Here is an 18,789-nt window from a genome sequence, read left to right as displayed (position 1 = left end):
CTGGAAGTGTAGGATGTTTAATTACATATCAAGGGGAAATTACACCGGTTTTCTTTTTCACATTTATACAGAGGTTTGTTTAACCACTTCAAACACTTATCCTGAGAAGAGGATCTGTCTACTAATTCTGTGATTTTAAGTTTACTTTATTAAATGTATTTTTACTTCTTCTTCTAATATTATTCAAAACATTAGTGCTTCTACCATTAACGTACTGACAGACGTGCATTATAGAGTTAAGACAATCTTCTCAAGAGTATTTTTTCACCTGTGACAACTAAGTCAGATTTCAATGTTCTAAGAATTAAGCCCAATATCTTAACCAGTTTCATGCTCGTTTCTCTGAAACTGGAATGGAAAACTACAAATATTTTCATGTAATACAGTAATTATTCTGGAAAGGAACACATTAAGAAGTACAAACTACATACATATTTCTAGTGTAAACCATTTTTTTAATGTACCAGCTTTTAGGTTCTGATATTGTGCTCTGAAATGTTACACAAAACTTAATCCAATTTCATTGCAGAATAAAAATGTACAGACCCAAAAATTATAGTCATAAGCTAACTATCCAAATGCATACTGTGAATAGAACTTGTATCTGGTCCTAAGAATACTATTCCATACTATTTTGAATGAAGGAGAATGCCCATTATGGACAAATGTTATTAGCACTTGTATACTTTTAAAGTACATTAGTTACATGGGTAACTTAAAGGTCTTCAGAAAGCAATGAACTTTTACACCAAACTACAAGCTAAATAGGCCATTATCATACTCAGGCAGAAATTCTCATAGCTACTAGGTAATAAAGTACATTATTTTTCGATACCGTTGTTCATTGAGAGCAAGAGTGTCCCAGTAGGCCTTTCTTTATGAAGAGGTGGTGGCCACATTAGAAGAATGTCAGTTACAAAACAAGGGGTCTGAGACATTGCCCGAAGGTGAAAAAAAATATAGATCATGCCTGTGAATTATAAGATTATAGAATCATCTAGGTTGAAAAAGGCATTCAAGATCACCAAGTCCAACCATCAACCTGGCCTGCTGAGTCCCATCAGTAAACCCCTTACTGACACATCCGCAGATCTCTTAAATACCTCCAGGGATGAGGATTTCACCTCACGTTCCCCGGTCACCCCTTTCCAATGTCTGACCAAATGGTAAGTCTAATGGTAGAGACCAAAATTTGTATCAGGTAAATTAATGGTCACATCATTTAGACTATAAACTACTTAGAAGCTTTTTCAGTTTGGTAAAAAAGAGTTAATTACCAAGATGCATTCAGGAATATTTCAATATACACAGTTACTCTATTCTGGTATTTATGCCGATATATCACAAAGATATACAAACATTCCTCCTCATTTCCAGGTATTTTGGAATTTTAGTTACTATTACCATCAGGAGAAAACCCCTATTGTTAACAAAGTGTTCAGGATTCTGAAAAGGTGACAGTTGTATTGTATGAGACATTTACCACTAGTAATGTTAGATCTTTGTTAAAATGTACAGTTGCAATTTGAGATTTATTTTTAAACATACTTCTCAATGGGGTAAAAAAAAAAAAAAACTTACATGATCCAATTTAAGATGAATACAGTAGTCATTTGTTTATTTAAAAAAATAGTTTCAGTAAATACATAAAGATCTCATTGCATTTCTAAGATATAATCCAAAAAATGAAGTACAATAGAAGAGTTTACATATCAGCAATATTGAAAATCCATTAAGTCTTCTATAGGGATCACCACTACACTGGATTTAAAAGTATAAACTACTAAGAAACTTACATACAATTAAATCAAGTCTCATAAGCAAAATCTGAATTCTTCAACACAAATATGGATGATGTATTTCTAGGAGTGAAAAATCTCCCTCTCTGCCTTCCACTTGCTTGCATAAAAGATGCCACAGTGCTATGAAAACATGTTTAAAAAGTCCTAAGGGAAAGGTTTCCTAGGGTCTTTGAAATTCCTCCTTTTCCCATTTCTTTACAGATTTCTAACACCAACCCTGTTCTTGTAGTTTCTCAAATAAGGCAAAAAGAAAAATACCCTCTAGATATAATCTTTAGATTTTCTATTATACGTCTCAGGTTCCTTTTGGCTTTTGAAGTAAATGCAAACTGAAATCTACAGTTATATTACCAACTGTATTTTAATTTTAGTTAGTCTTTCAGCATCAAGAATATACAGTATTTGACAGCACTGTTGCCCATTCTTACAAGAATCATATAGGGATGTGATTTAATTAATGAAATAACCTGAAATAACCTTTTTGGTTGATCACGTATGTCACTTATGTTTTTATTTATACAGTTGTAGACACAAAAAAAGCATTGCTTCAGGTTTCTATCTCTATGGTAAAAAGCACAGGGCAAGGAGCTACTACTTATCTATGTAAAAATTTACTGTAACAAAAAATATACCATCATTTTCCCTTTTCAAGTAAATATAATCATATTTATAATCATTTTGAGCTAGAATTTCCATAATTTTCATAGCAAAATCAAGCTGGATTTTAAAACACTTTGTAAGTGTAATTTTGATCGAACAGTTAGACTTTGAGCCATGGATGAATCAAGCTGTATAGAGATAGAGACATATTACTTGCAGGTGTAAACCTACCTTTGAGCAAGTCTATTTACTTTAATAGACCTAGCTATGAAAATGAGAGTTCTCCACCACCTAATTCCTAAAGTAAAAGCTATATGACACAGGAGCATTCTCCACCATGGAAGTGACTAGGCATATTAATTCAAATATTGCCTCCTCCTAGGAGGTGTTTTGTTGTTGTTTTGTTTTTTTCCTGTATTTTTTTTTTCAGTTATACTTGTCTCTTCCTCTACCATCTCTGAGATTATTCTTGCTGTGTAGAATTATGGTAAGAAAATATCAGAACATTCAATATAATCCTAGCCAAAAGCCACTGCACAAACTACTCTCTAGAAAGCACTGAATATCAATGCAAAGACTTGTCTGGCATCAGAATCTGAAAATCTACTCAGCACAAACATCTATTTTTTCTAGAAACAGAAATCTCGAATTTTTCTATAAATTTCTGCCTACAGTATCTCAAGATGTTGGTGCTACTGGACTCCCCACTACATTATTTTTTGCTTAGAATGCAATGGAAAAATCAACACCTTCTACTGCAGCCTCCCGAACACCTTTTCAATTGATAGTAATAAAAGGGCACGTGCCCTATATCATAAGTTTATATTGTGTGTATTGTCCCTACACTTCCTGTACCGCATTGAATAAGCACACTTAGTATTCAAAATGCTCTCACAAGTTTCAGGTTGCTAAGTACTATAGCCCTCTTTGATAATTAATATCCACAAAATGATTATAGGTGTTGATACTTTATTCTTAAAGTACTTGTTGTATTCAGCACATGCACTATTATGGAGAACTTAGAGGAAAAAGATTTGTGAAAAGGCATATGACCTTCTTCCCACTACAATGGCCATCCCCTAATTAAGCAATGCATCTGATAGTCATTAACAGGAATGAGATAATGAATCACTTTCTCTCTTCTTTGTTAATTTGCTGTAACCAAGCGGCTAATGGATGTCAGAGCTGAGTGATTGCACTGATTATAGTGATTTATAGTTGCAACAAAACAATTTAAAACCATTCTGATTATTCATGTTAAAGATGCTTTATGTTTTGTTTACTAAATGTTTTATGTTCCCCCTCATGCCCCTCTGCACACAATGAGACAGGTCTTCCTGGAAAACTTGAAAGTTCGAAGATTTTTTTATTGTTTCAGAGTCAGGCATTTCATTTTGTTTATAAAAAAAAAAAAAAAAAAAAGTTTACCCAGTAGAAATGAAAAGCCTTAGGGTGGAAAGAAAACTTCAGTGGTGCCTAGTTCAAAAGAAGACGGAAATAAGAGGAAATAAGGCAAACTTCAAGCCACTTACCTTAGGGCTCCCAGTCCCTTCCTCATTCTCTGCAGACACATCAGTAGCCAGTATCTCTGCTTTGATGATATCCAGAGCCCTAAGAATCCAGCTGTGTTGCCGTTTGATTTGCCTCTGTAGTTCCTTCCATTGACTTGCAATCATCTGCAACATGTCCTTCAGTCCTTCTCCAAAATGAAGGGGAAAAAAAGTAAATTTTAAACTCAACTGCATCTTTAGATATTATCCCTTAATAAAAGAATTAGTAGGATATTTAAAAGAATAAATAATATAACAATAATTTAAACATATTTCCTCAGAAACGAGTCCAAACATTACTATTATTTATCCTGTGAACAATATTATAGGGTCAAAACATTTCTTTCAGCTATTATGTTAAATTTTGATTATATTTCAGCTTAAAATTTTTAAAAAAGGAAAATCCCACATAAACTGATTTCTAGGCAGTAGGGTGTTTTCTGTGTGATTTCTATGGTGCTCACACCCTCTAATATCTAATTTTTAAACATATCATAACCTTCCAAATATATTTTCTTACCTTCACTTCCTGTTAATATTTCCAGTAGTTTACACATTACCACTTTCTAGGTATGGGATGACATGCACTACCCTTCTCTCTTATGACTTTTATACCCTTTTGGAACTATGCATACAAGTCACTGAATTCCTATACTTTTCACAACAGGGATCGTCTGCCTAACATCGTGAAACAATAGAGGCACGATGTATAACATGATCTGAAAAAATGTAAACCAAAGGATAACTTCAACCTGGGGAAAAGCATGCTAAGTAGGCCAAAATTAAGATGGCATTCGTAGCAATATATGCTGATTAAAACCCTATTATCATACAAGTCACGCAAACATCTAAAAATATAGGGGGTGGTAGGGATAGAGAAAGGAAAATAAGTATATCACTCCCCCTCTCCTCAATTTAAGGCCTCTGCAGAAAAAGAGGAGCCTAACCAAAGGAAAAAGGCATTTTTAATTTTAATCTATTCCTCATAAATATATTACAATCAAGTAAGAATTAGTTTAAGTGGCAAAATAAAGCTTTACCAATGCAATTACCCATGCAGGGTATGTAAAAATATATATGTATGTATTTGAAATCCTAATTCATTATCTTAATGTTATTTCCATAGCACCTACATCAAAGAACGTGTCAGTGTGAAGTTTTCAATGATGTGATTTCAATTGAAACTCAGCTGAGCAGCAAGACCAAAATAAAATGAACAGACTATTTGCAGGCAGTATTTCATTTTATAAGTATCACTGCATTGTATGCAGTATATGAAACATTTATAAATCTTGAAGGTCAATCTGATAATGTAAATATTAATAATACATAAGGAAGTGAATATATGCAGTAATTTACAGCAATGCTTCTTCATTCTTTAATAGTCTGGAGACATAAAGACTTGCAATATTTCAGAAGGATTTACCTGATTTGTGAGATACAATAAGCTCAAGAAGTTGACGTCCTTCTTCTACCACTGCTTCTTTTAAAGCACAGTGGCTATCTACATTCAACTTAAAACTCTGAAAAAGAAAAAAAAAAAAAGGAAAAAAGAAAAAAAAAAAAACAGCATCAGACACTGGGGAGGCAGTTATCAGAAAACACACGTACAAAATTACTTGCTGTTTTTTATCAAGAACCACATCCCTATTTACCCAATAGCCAAACTAATTTGTGATACTAAAAACTATTGATATTTTGGATCTGGGCTCAAAATGTTTCCATTAGATCAGCAAAGTGCATCTGTGTTGAAACAGCTGACAAATCTAGAAATTCATTAGGTTTTATGAAAAGTCACAACCCGTAGGCTATATCTGGAGTAACAGTGTTCTATAAAATACACTAAATTTATGCCATCACATATGAGCTCTATTTTTTTTCAGATTTCTTTGAAATGTTGGTGATAGCACTATTTATGAAACCATAAAAAAATACAGCATTGAATATATTGGCCTTATGTGCACTCATACAAATCTATTAATATTGTTTCAGAGTTAGTTCTCATATCCGTTTTCAAAGAACAAATCAGACTGCTTTAGATCTCTGCATTCTTAATTTGTAAAGCATGTATTTTTCATCCTTTTTGCACTAACAGTTTTTACTAGTTGTGCAATTCTGTACTTTTTTTTTTTTTCGACAAATTGCATTGAAAGCTGGTAATAGATAGAGGAACTGGAAACATGATCTACTCTGTGTTATGCCATTTTGCAAACCACTGATAATTTAGTTGGAGAAAATTGTGAATTATTTGGCAGAGCTTCTCACTCATATTTGCATGTAAGAAATAGAAACAAAATATAATAAAGAAAGGAGTTCTTGCTGTATTTAACTGTAAATCATGTGCAACCCTGAACACACACATGGAACCCTTGTTCTCTTTGAAATGCCTACAGAATGAATGAGAACAATATTTGACTCCTTGGAAGAAAAGAGTTTTGCTCTCTCATGGGAATGAATTAACTGGCAGAGATTAAAGGCTATTTTGCAAGTGCACATTTGTAGCTTCTGGTTTTTATAAAGCTTATTTATACTTCTCCAAATGCTACCAACCATTCTAATACTGAAGTATCAGACACCACAAAATACTAAAAGTCCTCCTTTCTTAGGGAAGTGACCATTTCCTTTCTTTTCTAGCTCCCATAATCATTCTGGTTGGCATAAGAGAAAATAATATTGCCAGAATAAAATTATGTTCTTTTACTGTGTTACGGTTGGAAAAAAAGCATGTTGCTCAAGCAAACTGTTAACAGCCTTTCAGGCAGCAGTCTAGTTGATAGTAACAAAATGTCTTTGAGAATTCTCCCCTCAAACAAAGTAGCAAATGGGAATTTTGCTACCCTCAGCATTTCGTCTAGCCCAGTTTACAATGTATGGGCACCTGAAAATAATGTTCTGTACCAGGTGTTGAACAACTGGGTCAGCCAGAAAGTGAAAAATGATCCCTACATTTTGACTGGCCTGTACTTAAATCTAGAGTTTTGTGAACCCAAATCTAGAAGTTCTTTTTCCTTCGTAAGAGCCTGTCTGAACGAGCACTGACAATATTTAATTTACTGTTTACTTAAAACAGGCTTGTACTGAATAGTTTGTAATCACGCACTTCACAGGAAATGCACTATGCGTGTGCCTCACACAGCAAAAGAGAACCTAAAGGACCTGAGAGTAGGTTGTGTAATTTCATATAATTGAAGTTGAGTATAGATGCAGCTGGATGTGGCAGTGTCTCAAGATGATGTGGATGTGTTTGATAGGAAAATTGGAAAAGATGAGGTATTCTTTTTCATTAGGAAAAAAAAAAAAGAGATTTGCTGTCCTAGAAAAGATTTGTATAACATAACGCACCAGATACTACAATACAGCTTGATTTTCAGGTGCACCTATTAACCAGTAATAAGGTTAACTGAAAAAGTAAAATATGATGAATAAAGATGGGGCCAAACTTTTGAGTTTTGACTAGCAATATTCTACTTGTGCAAAATTCTGATTTTATGGCTAAATTATGCATGGCACAAATACAGTGAACATACATGAAATTTAACAAATAAACTCTTATCAGCACATACACATCAAAAGGAGGGAACCATTCATGTAAGTATAAATACAAACAGAGGCAAAGGAAAGTGTCAGTTGATGCATGAAGTGTGAGTTTGGGGTTTACAATTATATGCATATATATAATTTCTTATGAGTGGTGATTTCATAGCAAAAAGGAAAAAATGGACAAGGATCACCAGAAAGAATAACCTTCAAACAGTGCATCAGTGCTCATGGTTCCTCATACCTGAATGGCAGAAAATGTGACACACAAAAGATGCAGACTTGAAGAAGTAACAAGCATTACATGTATATGTAATGGAGAGATGCAAATTCACACAGCTAAAAACAAAATCAGACCAAATGTTTGAAAGGGAAGAGGACCATTCAAACGAAGAGGTCCTCTCCCATCCTGGGTATTTCCCACTGTTTACTTAGGGTATTTGGAAAATTGTAACTCTAACAGCGTGTGACCCAGGTACTCTGTTCCCCTCCTCTGATCTTCCCTGATAATGAACAGAGCCCTTGCATCTGAAGAGAGGAAAGGAGAAGAGGGAAGTCAATTAATCAAAGCCATTTTTCCAGACACATTTGCAGCTATGGAGCAGTTTAAATATCACACATGAGCACATATACATTATGGAAAATGCATGGGCATTGGCCTGACAGCGGCTTTTTAAACAACACATTAATGTCATCCCTAGCAGTACAGTGTATATAACACAGTTTACAAGCTGCAACAAGCAAAATCTCCTTATGAAGTTCTCTGTGGTTACTTCGTACAGTCACCATGCACTTACATATAAATATCAACTCTTTTTATTTAGCAAGAAAGGAAAAGGGAGGCAAGAATCATGCAACTTTATTGAAGCTACAGAACTGTAAATAAAGACTCCAAAAGTGAAAAGTACTAAGCCCCAGTTGACAACATGGGGCAAAGGAGCCCACCACTAACAAAATGCGTCCTGATTTTTAGGAAACTAATTTATCTGTTGGATGACAGTTCTCCAGAAACAACATGGGAGGGAAAAAAAAAAAATGCAGATCTGAGCTATACTGGGTTCTGAACACATTGTGACTTCTTTTTTATTTGGTTTCTCCAATGCTACATGAAATGCAGCTGTTCTCAAAAAGAGTGCCTTTCCAACAAATCCACATCTCTCCCTAACAGTTTATTTGTCCGTACAACTGTGGACAAGAAAAAAATATTTGAAAAAATATTTATTCAAGTTCCCCTGAGGATTTATTTTCTGCCTGAACATACTTAAATTTGGAAAAGCTCTGTCGTATACGTATCCTACAATATGTGCATACTGGGCTCTGATAAGCAATCTCTCTCTGCTCAACCCTCTGTTCTTAACAAATCCCTGTAATTTGGTAAAACACAGCCTGGGTCTTGACCTATTCGTATCTTCAGTAAGGACAGTCAACCATTAAATATTCTTGTTCCCAGAGGTGTACAGACTTTGTTCAAACATGTGCTTTTTTAATTCATGATGTGTCCAACTAAGTATTTCTTCTGTAATGTGTGTCTCTGAAAGACACGTAAGCAACTAGGTATCATGTGAAGCTACAACACAGACATAGAGATTAGTTTAAGTGACACAGCATTTTACACCTATTGCCAGATCAAGATACTGTACTAAGTGAAATATTTCAATTTGCCAAGTCAATCATAATACTAACATGTGTGGTCTACGGGGGTACCGCTTAAGTTCTTGAGGTTCATTTTTATATGTTTAAATACATTTGAGAAAAACATCACTAAGGCAGTCTTTTTTAGAGCAATGATACAGACAGTTAGAATGATCTTGATTTTCAAGAATTTGAAATTGAAAGCTTAATTTAGAATTTCCTAACAGTCATCTGTATTTTTTTGAGAAAACCACAATAGTACTAAGATGCGGATTTATGTATTTAAATACAGTTGAACAAATATTTTGGGTAAGAATGTAGCTATTTTTTTAATTTTAAAATACAAATTCTAACATAGTAAGACCTTGCAGCAATGGCTATACAATGCAAACCAACGTATCAACACTCCCTTTGGAGAATGAACTAACATACCCACACGCATAATCCCTGTAACTGACTTTTACAGATATTTGTCACCGGTTATTGGAAAAATGGTTTGGGCACAACACCCTTCTACAGACATCTGAGATATTTCATTAGTATTACATGACTTCTAATAACATTTGAGCTGTGAACTGAGAAGTAAACCTGAGCTGTTCTGTCCAATGCATACAGTTCGAAGCTATATAAATACAACATAACTTCAGGGAAACAGAAGAACTATTTAGCTACCAGCACGTTAAAATGCTCATTATAGAATAATTATGGCATCCCCTGCAATGATTTTACCTTTGACTGATAACGTTTTCTCCAACTTTCACTTGTCCTCAATGTACTTTTTGCCTGGGAGACCCAAGCACATTTATAGAGAGAAAGTGGTGGGACTTCAATGGAAAGCAAGCAAAATGTCTTTAAAGGTGGAAATGGCAGAAGATCATGAGAAATGAGTAACACTGACTAAATGAAGATCAAGAGGAAGGGACACTATTATCCATTTACATGAACGTAAATTGTGTGGAGCCAAGAGCTGCACTCAGTGATCCTTGGGGGTCCCTTCCAACTTGGGATATTCTATGATTCTCTGATTCTACTCTGAACAGCAAGCAGAAAGAATACTTTTAGCATAGTAAAGTGTAAGAGGGCATAGTAGATGGGACTAATGGAATTAAATTAAGAGAGAGAAAATTTAAGATAAATACAAGGGAAATTTCCCTTGAAAGCCAGATCTATTAGATTGTGTTATAATCTCCTAAGGGAAACAGTGAAAGCCCTGATCCCTGGAGACCTTTAAATCTTGACTGGATAGAAATGGAGGAGTGAGGACTGCAATGTAGCGGGCTGACATTACAGCAGCCTAGCTCTTTCACATCCCATAGAATTTGTGACTGGCCAGATACTGAACACAAAGGGGCAGGCTCTACCCTCAGTAGTCCAGCAGTAACTTGCACTTTTGTGCAACCACCCTTTCCTCTTTGCCACAGCCTCTGCCATTCCAGTATTAGATGGCCAGTATTTTGCCCCTTCGTTACCTCTTAAACATGAATAAGATATTTTTCCTCAACATTAAATACCTTAAGACCTCCAACTGTTGTTTCTCATTTCTCCTTGAATTTCTAGGTCAGAGGTTGGACTCGATGATCTTGAGGTCTCTTCCAACATAGAAATTCTGTGATTCTGTGTGATTCTCACCTCTTAGGTGACTTAGCCAAGGTTTGAATGCACAGTTTTAGATGTGGAGACAAAGGACAGTTATCTCAACTCTCCAAGAAACCTATTTTGCAGATTTAGTTTAGAAATCATAGTAGCTATTTTTGCAGATATTCCCTATTTTAAGCTCATGCTATTTTATTATTATTTTATTATTATCTTCATCGATGATCTGGACGAGGGCATCGAGTGCACCCTCAGTAAGTTTGCAGATGACACCAAGTTAGGTGCGTGTGTCGATCTGCTTGAGGGTAGGAAAGCTCTGCAGGAGGATCTGGATAGGCTGCACCGATGGGCTGAGGTCAACTGCATGAAGTTCAACAACGCCAAGTGCCGGGTCCTGCACCTGGGGCGCAATAACCCCAAGCAGAGCTACAGGCTGGGAGAGGAATGGTTGGAAAGCTGCCAGGCAGAGAAGGACCTGGGAGTGATGGTGGATAGTCAGCTGAATATGAGCCAGCAGTGTGCTCAGGTGGCCAAGAAGGCCAACGGCATCCTGGCTTGTATCAGAAACAGTGTGACCAGCAGGGCTAGGGAGGTGATTGTCCCCCTGTACTTGGCTCTGGTGAGGCTGCACCTCGAGTACTGTGTTCAGTTTTGGGCCCCTCGCTACAAGAAGGACATCGAGGTGCTTGAGCGGGTGCAGAGAAGGGCGACGAAGCTGGTGAGGGGCCCGGAAAACAAGTCCTACGAGGAGCAGCTGAGGGAGCTGGGCTTGTTCAGCCTGGAGAAGAGGAGGCTCAGGGGCGACCTTATCGCTCTCTATAGGTACCTCAAGGGAGGCTGTAGCGAGGTGGGGGTTGGTCTGTTCTCCCACGTGCCTGGTGACAGGACGAGGGGGAATGGACTTAAGTTGAGCCAGGGGAGTTTTAGGTTAGATGTTAGGAAGAACTTCTTTACTGAAAGGGTTGTGAGGCATTGGAACAGGCTGCCCAGGGAAGTGGTGGAGTCACCATCCCTGGAAGTCTTCAAAAGAGGTTTAGATGTGGAGCTTAGGGATATGGTTTAGTGGGGACTGCTAGCGTTAGGTCAGAGGTTGGACTCGATGATCTTGAGGTCTCTTCCAACCTAGAAATTCTGTGATTCTGTGATTCTGTGATATTTTTTCTGCTGCCAGCTCTAATCTTTGTGAGTTTCACAACACAAATTTCTCTTTGAAACTATCTCTTTACACATTACACATTATTAAAAAAAAAAAAAAAAACCAACACAAAAAACATTAACTTGAGGCTCCCTAAATCAAGTCATAGTTTGTTTATTATCAACAAACAAGGGATGGAAGCACAGGCAGGGAAGACCATGGACAAAAGGACTATGCAAAGAATAACTGCTAAATTACCATAAGCATGGTGAACTGCACATCCAGTCCACCATGGATAACTGCTGGTCTTCTAGAGATATTCAGGAAATAACCTGCAAAAGTCACAGTCTTCTGACTTCCTTTTCTATCATGATGACATGTGACTGCTGGTCTTATATGTTTCTAAGCACAACTTTCCCACCTGGCGACCTACCAACCCTGGAAAACTATCTGACCAAAATACGTCTATATTATGTTGTCCTACCACATGCAGAAAAAAAAATCCAAACCTGAGAAGAGTTTTCTGACCCAAAGATAAATGTATTGGGCATAGCAGCCTTTGCAAATGTGGAGTTACTAAGGGGAAACAAATATCCCCGTATTATTTAAAAATAAATTTCCACTTACAGAATGAAAAGCACACATTGGAACTAAGAAACACTGTGTAGTTTTAGAACAATCCTTGAAGGATTTTAGTTCTATTAAAATTTCAGGGGAATTTAAGGCAGATATAATTTGCTTTTTATATATCTGCTGATGTAAGGTTTTATACATTTTAAAGATTGACCTAAAATGCCTCCAGGATAAAATATATCTAATAAGCTATGTAACATCACAAATTATTAATCCAAAACATCTGTAAAATTAAGAAATGAAAAATAAATTCATAGGAGAACCAAAGAGAAAAGAATGCCAATCACAACCTCCATTCATGCTCTGAAGTTTCTATATTTCTATTGAAAGCTTTGGCATTGCAAATACCAAAACACAGACAACAACTGTATTATTTCCAGTACTTAAAGTATGAACAATACTATGCCTTTGAGTAACACAGCACAGAACCCACAGGAGCAGACCATAGCTCTTGGCAAGTAGGTGAAAACAAATATACTTTAAATGTTGCTTCGAGTGTGCTTGTTTGTCCTTTGAGATCCTGGCTTTATATTCTTTTAATGATTTCCAATCTCAGAAAAAATCTAAAATAAATTGAATTCTATTTTCAAAAACAATTTACAGACTACATCTACACTGATGATACCAGCATACTAAAATTACAAGTAACAGCACACATTTTAATAGACAGAAATTACAACTAACAGAGTTCCTATATAATCATTATGCAGTTTATTAATAAAATAAACATTACTTTCAAATCAAAGTGTGTTTTTTTTTTCCTAAAGGTGTTTCAAAAGTTGTTACATTGATGAATTAATTTTAAAGACCATTATCAAGTTGTCATTCCAAGACTGATTATTAGACAATTGCTATAAAGCTTTGAAGTCAGAACTTCGATGAAATACTTTTTCAGTCATCAAGTTAGTTTAAACTACTGTATAAGGGTGGTTTTATTTCATTATATTATTATAGGCTCTGAATGCAAACAATTTCTTCTGCAGTCCATGAACACAATGGACCCCCTGGAATCTAACTTTCATAGCTCAAGCTTTCAGAACCTATGTTTTAGGATACCTTAATAACCAAGAGTTTCACAGTTTTAGGTGGTGAGTCTTGATGGGGGGAGTATTTGAAAGACTAGCAAATCAAGCCACCCTGCCTGGGCCAGCTTCACCTACAATTGCAAATGAATGTAATAATTTCCCAAAGTCTGAACAAGCTGGGTTTTCACGTGCTCTATGAATGTGTTTGGACTTGTTTTCTAACAAAGGTACATCAGGCATTTAACACACACTCTGAGGAACAAAACACCCTCTACATTCTTTTACGCAAAAGAACAGTTTCAAGGATCTGATCATTGCCTCTTCCAAAGCAAACATTCTTACCTTAATAGCATCCTTGATAGTAGTGAAAATAAAATGCTAAGTTTTTCAAACATCAAGCATCACGAATTAAAAAGAAAAAAAGTCCAGACATAGGTTAAACTTGTTCATAGTATATATTTCTATATATGGATCAAAAGAATTCAAAATCATCACAGGTGATAGAGTTTAAATTTTTGACATTATAATTTCCCCTTCTCCTTCAGTAGAAGAATTTACTTTATGATGACATCCTAATATGCTTCTTTGTCCCTGGTTTAATGTCTCCTTTGTCCAGAAACAGTTGTAGATCCAGATCTGGGCCAGGTTGTCAGCTTGAGCAGTTATTTTTCTCAACCACCATGCAGAAGTGGACAAAGTCAGGCAGTGTTACAAGTTTTACTCTCAGAGGGTCCAAGCTCTCAGAACTAGAAAAGCTGGGATGGTCTCCTGTGGAGTACATCCTCTGACCCACAAATACGTAATTCAGATAGATACATAAACAAGAACACCAATATTTTAATTTTAAAATCCACTCCTCTCAAATAGGTCACATTTTGTGCTCTGTATGTGCAATTTATAACACAACCAATGTGTTTTCCCTTCCTATGCACAACTATGTACATTTTGGTTGGTAATAAAGAGAAGCAAAGGAGTCCTGGGGAGGTTTGAAGCAAACAACAAAACAAGTAGATGCATTTTTATTTTTATTTTTTAATCCACACCTGTACAGAATACCTACACAAGGTTAGGTAACCACGAATTTGGACATCAGGTTTAGGAAAGTGGCACTCTTAACAGTATTCAAGCCACTCAGTCTCTGAGAAAATTGTTGAGGAATTTTTGCTTATGCTACTGGTTTGCACAAAGCAGTGCAAAAATGAAACTCCTGAATGGCACTGTGCGGCAAGAGCTGGTAGCAATGGCATGGGAGAACAACAAATGGACAGTCCCCTCCTTCATGAGAAATATACATAGTAATAACAGAACTCCATCATAATAGGCCTCCTATTTCTGTGGTGCTGGGAGGATAAACAACACCCACTTCTCCTTACAAAGAATAAACATGTGTCAGTTCTTCACTGCATTACCTTACAGGAAATAGTTTTAGATCAAGTGCAGCATTTCTGTATTGGTCAGCACAACCATGAGTAGCAGAACATATACCTGGATTTTCTTAGTGTATTTTTTCTCTCTTAGTAAGTCACGAAAAAAGTCACAGGAAACTGTAGTTCAAAAGAACAATCCAAATTGTTTTTAGAAATCTATATTTTTTCCCACTGTCAGCACCTATACGCACTCTGGCTCCAGACTGTACCACAGGTACAATGGAGTGCATTAAATGACAGCAACACTGTTCTGAAGTTCTTAGGCACTTTAACTCAAAAACCAGAAAGACTTACACAGATGTTATTTGGTTTCCAGATTTTGTAAGCTGAATACTACAACTGAAAATATACATGTATTCCCTTTGTTTAAGGTTGATTTCTGACTTCCTATTAATTCCATTTATTTGGTTATGCTATTTGAAAACTGCTGGTTTTAGTTTCTATCTCTGAACAGTACATTCTGCAGACTGCTTCCTATATAAAATGACAAATATTCAGGAACTAATGCATACGCAAAATACCTTTCATGATAACAGTACAAAATTCAGAAACTGAAATTAACAATAGGTTAAACTGATTTAAAGCAAGAGATTAGTCCAGTCATGGTGCTCAGAGTCTTTATCACAATCATCCTGCAGATATCATTGTGTGTTTTGAGGAAAAAATCTAAATTGGCTGCAATGAACATTGGAAGAAAATGCCCATCCAGCAAAAGCATAGTACATAACTTAGTCATTTCAGAACCTTTAATGCCTTCAATAAAATCACTGTTACCACACTACCACAAAGACAGCCAGTAGATTAGCCCAAGGCATGTGTATTTTACCTTACTTTCAATGAGAACAGGTACTTAATACTTCTATAAACTGACATTTTTCAGAAAATGTTATTTTCCAGGGAGATAAGAATGATTTTTTTTTCAGACATAGCAGACTTGTTACAAACAGATGATCAGTTATCATAAGGAATCACAGAAGCATCATTACATTACCAACACAATTTCTTAAGGGTGAAAATACAACCTATTTTCTGTATGAACATGTTTGCCATTTACAGCTGAGTGCTGTTTAGTGCTGAGCCATGATGTGGCCAGAAACATTTCTATTGGACGCAGGAAATTTTTTATTCCATTTTCCTTTAGACAATACAACTCTCAAAACTCCCATATCTTAAGAAGAATTTTTTTTTTATTATTTTTTTTAAAGAATGGCCATCTAAACTTTTTGAAATGAAAACTATGCTCCAACTTGAAGATCATCTGTTTTGGCACATCTCATCCTAGATGTAGCTTACCCTTCATTTTGTAGAAAAACTCACGCTCATCAAACTTTATGGTTACTCATTGTGGGAAATTCCACGGAGTTTAACTTGTAACTGCAGTAAGAATGAAATTCCAGTTTGGCCTATGGTTAATAATAATAACTGTGTTGTATCTGGGTATCAGGGCTGTGCCTGTGTGCACTTAGCTGTTAATTCCCTGGGTGGCCCAGGAACTCCCCAACTTGTGTCTGCACAGATGAGATAATGGGCAGACTGGGGACAACTGACCACCTTGAGAAGCGTCAACTGCCAGAGTGCCTCACCACATTCACAACAAAATGCTTCACTCATTATTTCAGGAGCTCTCCGGGTGGGACCTTCACACAGTTCCAGGGAATCCTGCAGGCAGCTCTTGCTGGTTATTGGCCATGGCCAATAGATAATCACTACATGTACATGTATGCTTCGGAGCACTGATTAACATCCAGGGTGGACAATCTTGCCAGGCCATATACAAGAATTAACTAGAATTAATTAATTCTAGAATTAATTAATTAATTAACTAGAACATGAGTCTGGGGAGGCCTAGCAATTTAAGCTGAAGCTGTCATTACAAGGACACTTGTAACAGAAACTTGCATTGCCATCCTGTTCAAGAGATTTGGCTCGTCATGTGAGCATCACCTTATGCAAAGATTCCAGTAAATTAGTGTTGTAGGGGGGTGGTTTTTGTTTTCAATAAACATGCTGTCTTGAAGTGTCTACATCACACCATTTCTCAAAGTGGCAAAGATGTAGAAAAGCAAGGCTGAGAGAGGAGAAAATTTTAGATTTAAACCTTTACCAATCACTTACATTGGGATCCTAAAATGACAATCAAGAATTTTATACAGCAGAAAGTTTGTAGAACATTCACATCTTTGTCCTTGTCTCCTCTGCCAAACTTTTCCCAGCCAATGACAAGAAAAGGAACAAGAACATTTTTCTGGTTTCCTTTTCCCATATTTCCTTTTCTTAGATTTTGACAGCATAGATTTTATTCATGAATGCAAAATATTCTCTCTTTATGGCACTAATTTTGTTATTGTAACGAACATACTTCCAACAAAACAATATCACAGGTGGTGAAATTGATAATTTCTGCCAAGGGCTAAGGCCTTGTCTCTACTAATAAAAATAAAAATACTAATCTACACTGAGTTTTCACTCTTTCTACAACCAGAAAATCTGCACCAGTGACGAATAATAGTTATGAGATTCACTACTGCAGATGCGATTTGTAGAAAAGAACCAACATACTTCCTTTCTTTTTCAGGGTAGTTTGCTTTGGGTGTCTGTACTATGAACTCATGAGACTGAAACCTAAATTTATTTATTTGTTAATTTAATATTAAGCTCCTTTTAGTTCACCAAATCTCAGTTTAGGGTGACTACCTGTATAACTGGCAAAAGAAGAAAATTAGTATAAGTATCCTCCCAAAAACCTTGATCAGTGTTGTCTTTCAATGCTCAGTCTAGGGAAATTTTAACATTGAGCTTAATGTGAATTGAAGTTCATATACTTCTGTTTAAACACAGATTAGGATTTCTGTCAGACAAATGCCACTGAAAAGTTGACAATCTAATTAATACAAATAACTCTATCTTCCCACTATAAAAATGCTCTATTTTAATAATTCAATTCTGCTGTGTAGAAACGAATGATAGCATATGTTTCCTGAAATTCAAAAGGAGAAGTCACAGTTACTGTTTTTCAGGCTTTGCAATGATTTTTCACTGACTGTATGTGCCATAAAAATAATTATATCATCAAATTGAAATCGGCTGTTCTTTAGACATTTTAGTTCTTCACAGAAATAAAGAAAAAAACCACACCCCTAAGATCCACCTTGTTTCATAAAATGGTCATCCCGAAACATGTAACACCTCAGGTACACTCCCACAATTAGAAAAAAAGATTTCCTTACCCCAAATTAAAATAATTATCAGCAAATACACTACAGAGTACAGCTGGGAAACTAAGTACCTACAGGGGAAATTGGAGTTGTGCAAGTATCCACATACTCATTTATTCTGACTACCCTTAGCAATGAACCAGAGCCAGGCTGAGGGCTACCAGTCCACATTCCAGTCAACACATTAAATGGTTTTGGCCTCACCTCCCAAAGAACCACAAGACAAAGTTGGAAGCAACTTGCAGCAAAAGAGCCACTGCTCTCCTCCACATGGAAGACGGGGAAAAAGAACCTGAGCATTACTGGTGCCAGTGATTTGTCAGGTTCCTGGGATAGCACATGTATATGTTTCTTTTTATCCAATCAGAACTGAAAATTACTGTTCTACTCATAAAAATTCATGTTTCCAAAAGTTTCATGTTGTAAGGGGAAAACAAATTGAAATCACCACTGCCTTTTTGGAGGTCTGATCTCACTATGTACTCTGTGTTTTCAGAGCACCTGCAAACATCATGGGAATCCACATTAGCACATGTGAGTAAATACGCGCAGTACAAGAGAAAAATCCAAACTCCCTGCCAAACATTCTGAAATCTGCAATGTAAGGCAAGACTGCAAAGTCCTCACATTGTATTTTATA

The 18,789-nt window shown here is 36.1% G+C and overlaps 1 protein-coding gene across 3 annotated transcripts in view; it reads right to left on the bottom strand.

Moving 5' to 3' along the window:
* The window catches only part of AKAP6 (A-kinase anchoring protein 6), a 269,691-nt gene that overhangs the window by 135,544 nt on the left and 115,358 nt on the right, over positions 1-18,789 (bottom strand). For 2 of the 3 annotated variants that reach the window (XM_032187818.1, XM_032187819.1), the window contains exons 6-7: positions 5,379-5,475; positions 3,935-4,101 (exon numbers count right to left, since the gene is read on the bottom strand). In XM_032187818.1, coding sequence (XP_032043709.1) covers positions 3,935-4,101; positions 5,379-5,475 — 264 coding nt within the window. The remainder of the gene's footprint in view (positions 1-3,934; positions 4,102-5,378; positions 5,476-18,789) is intronic. The other variant, XM_032187820.1, reaches the window with a different exon arrangement.

This window comes from Aythya fuligula, chromosome 5, assembly GCF_009819795.1.
Source record: "Aythya fuligula isolate bAytFul2 chromosome 5, bAytFul2.pri, whole genome shotgun sequence".
NCBI lineage: Eukaryota > Metazoa > Chordata > Aves > Anseriformes > Anatidae > Aythya > Aythya fuligula.
The sequence above is the reverse complement of the archived record's forward strand: the minus strand, read 5'-3'. Positions and strand labels throughout refer to the sequence as shown.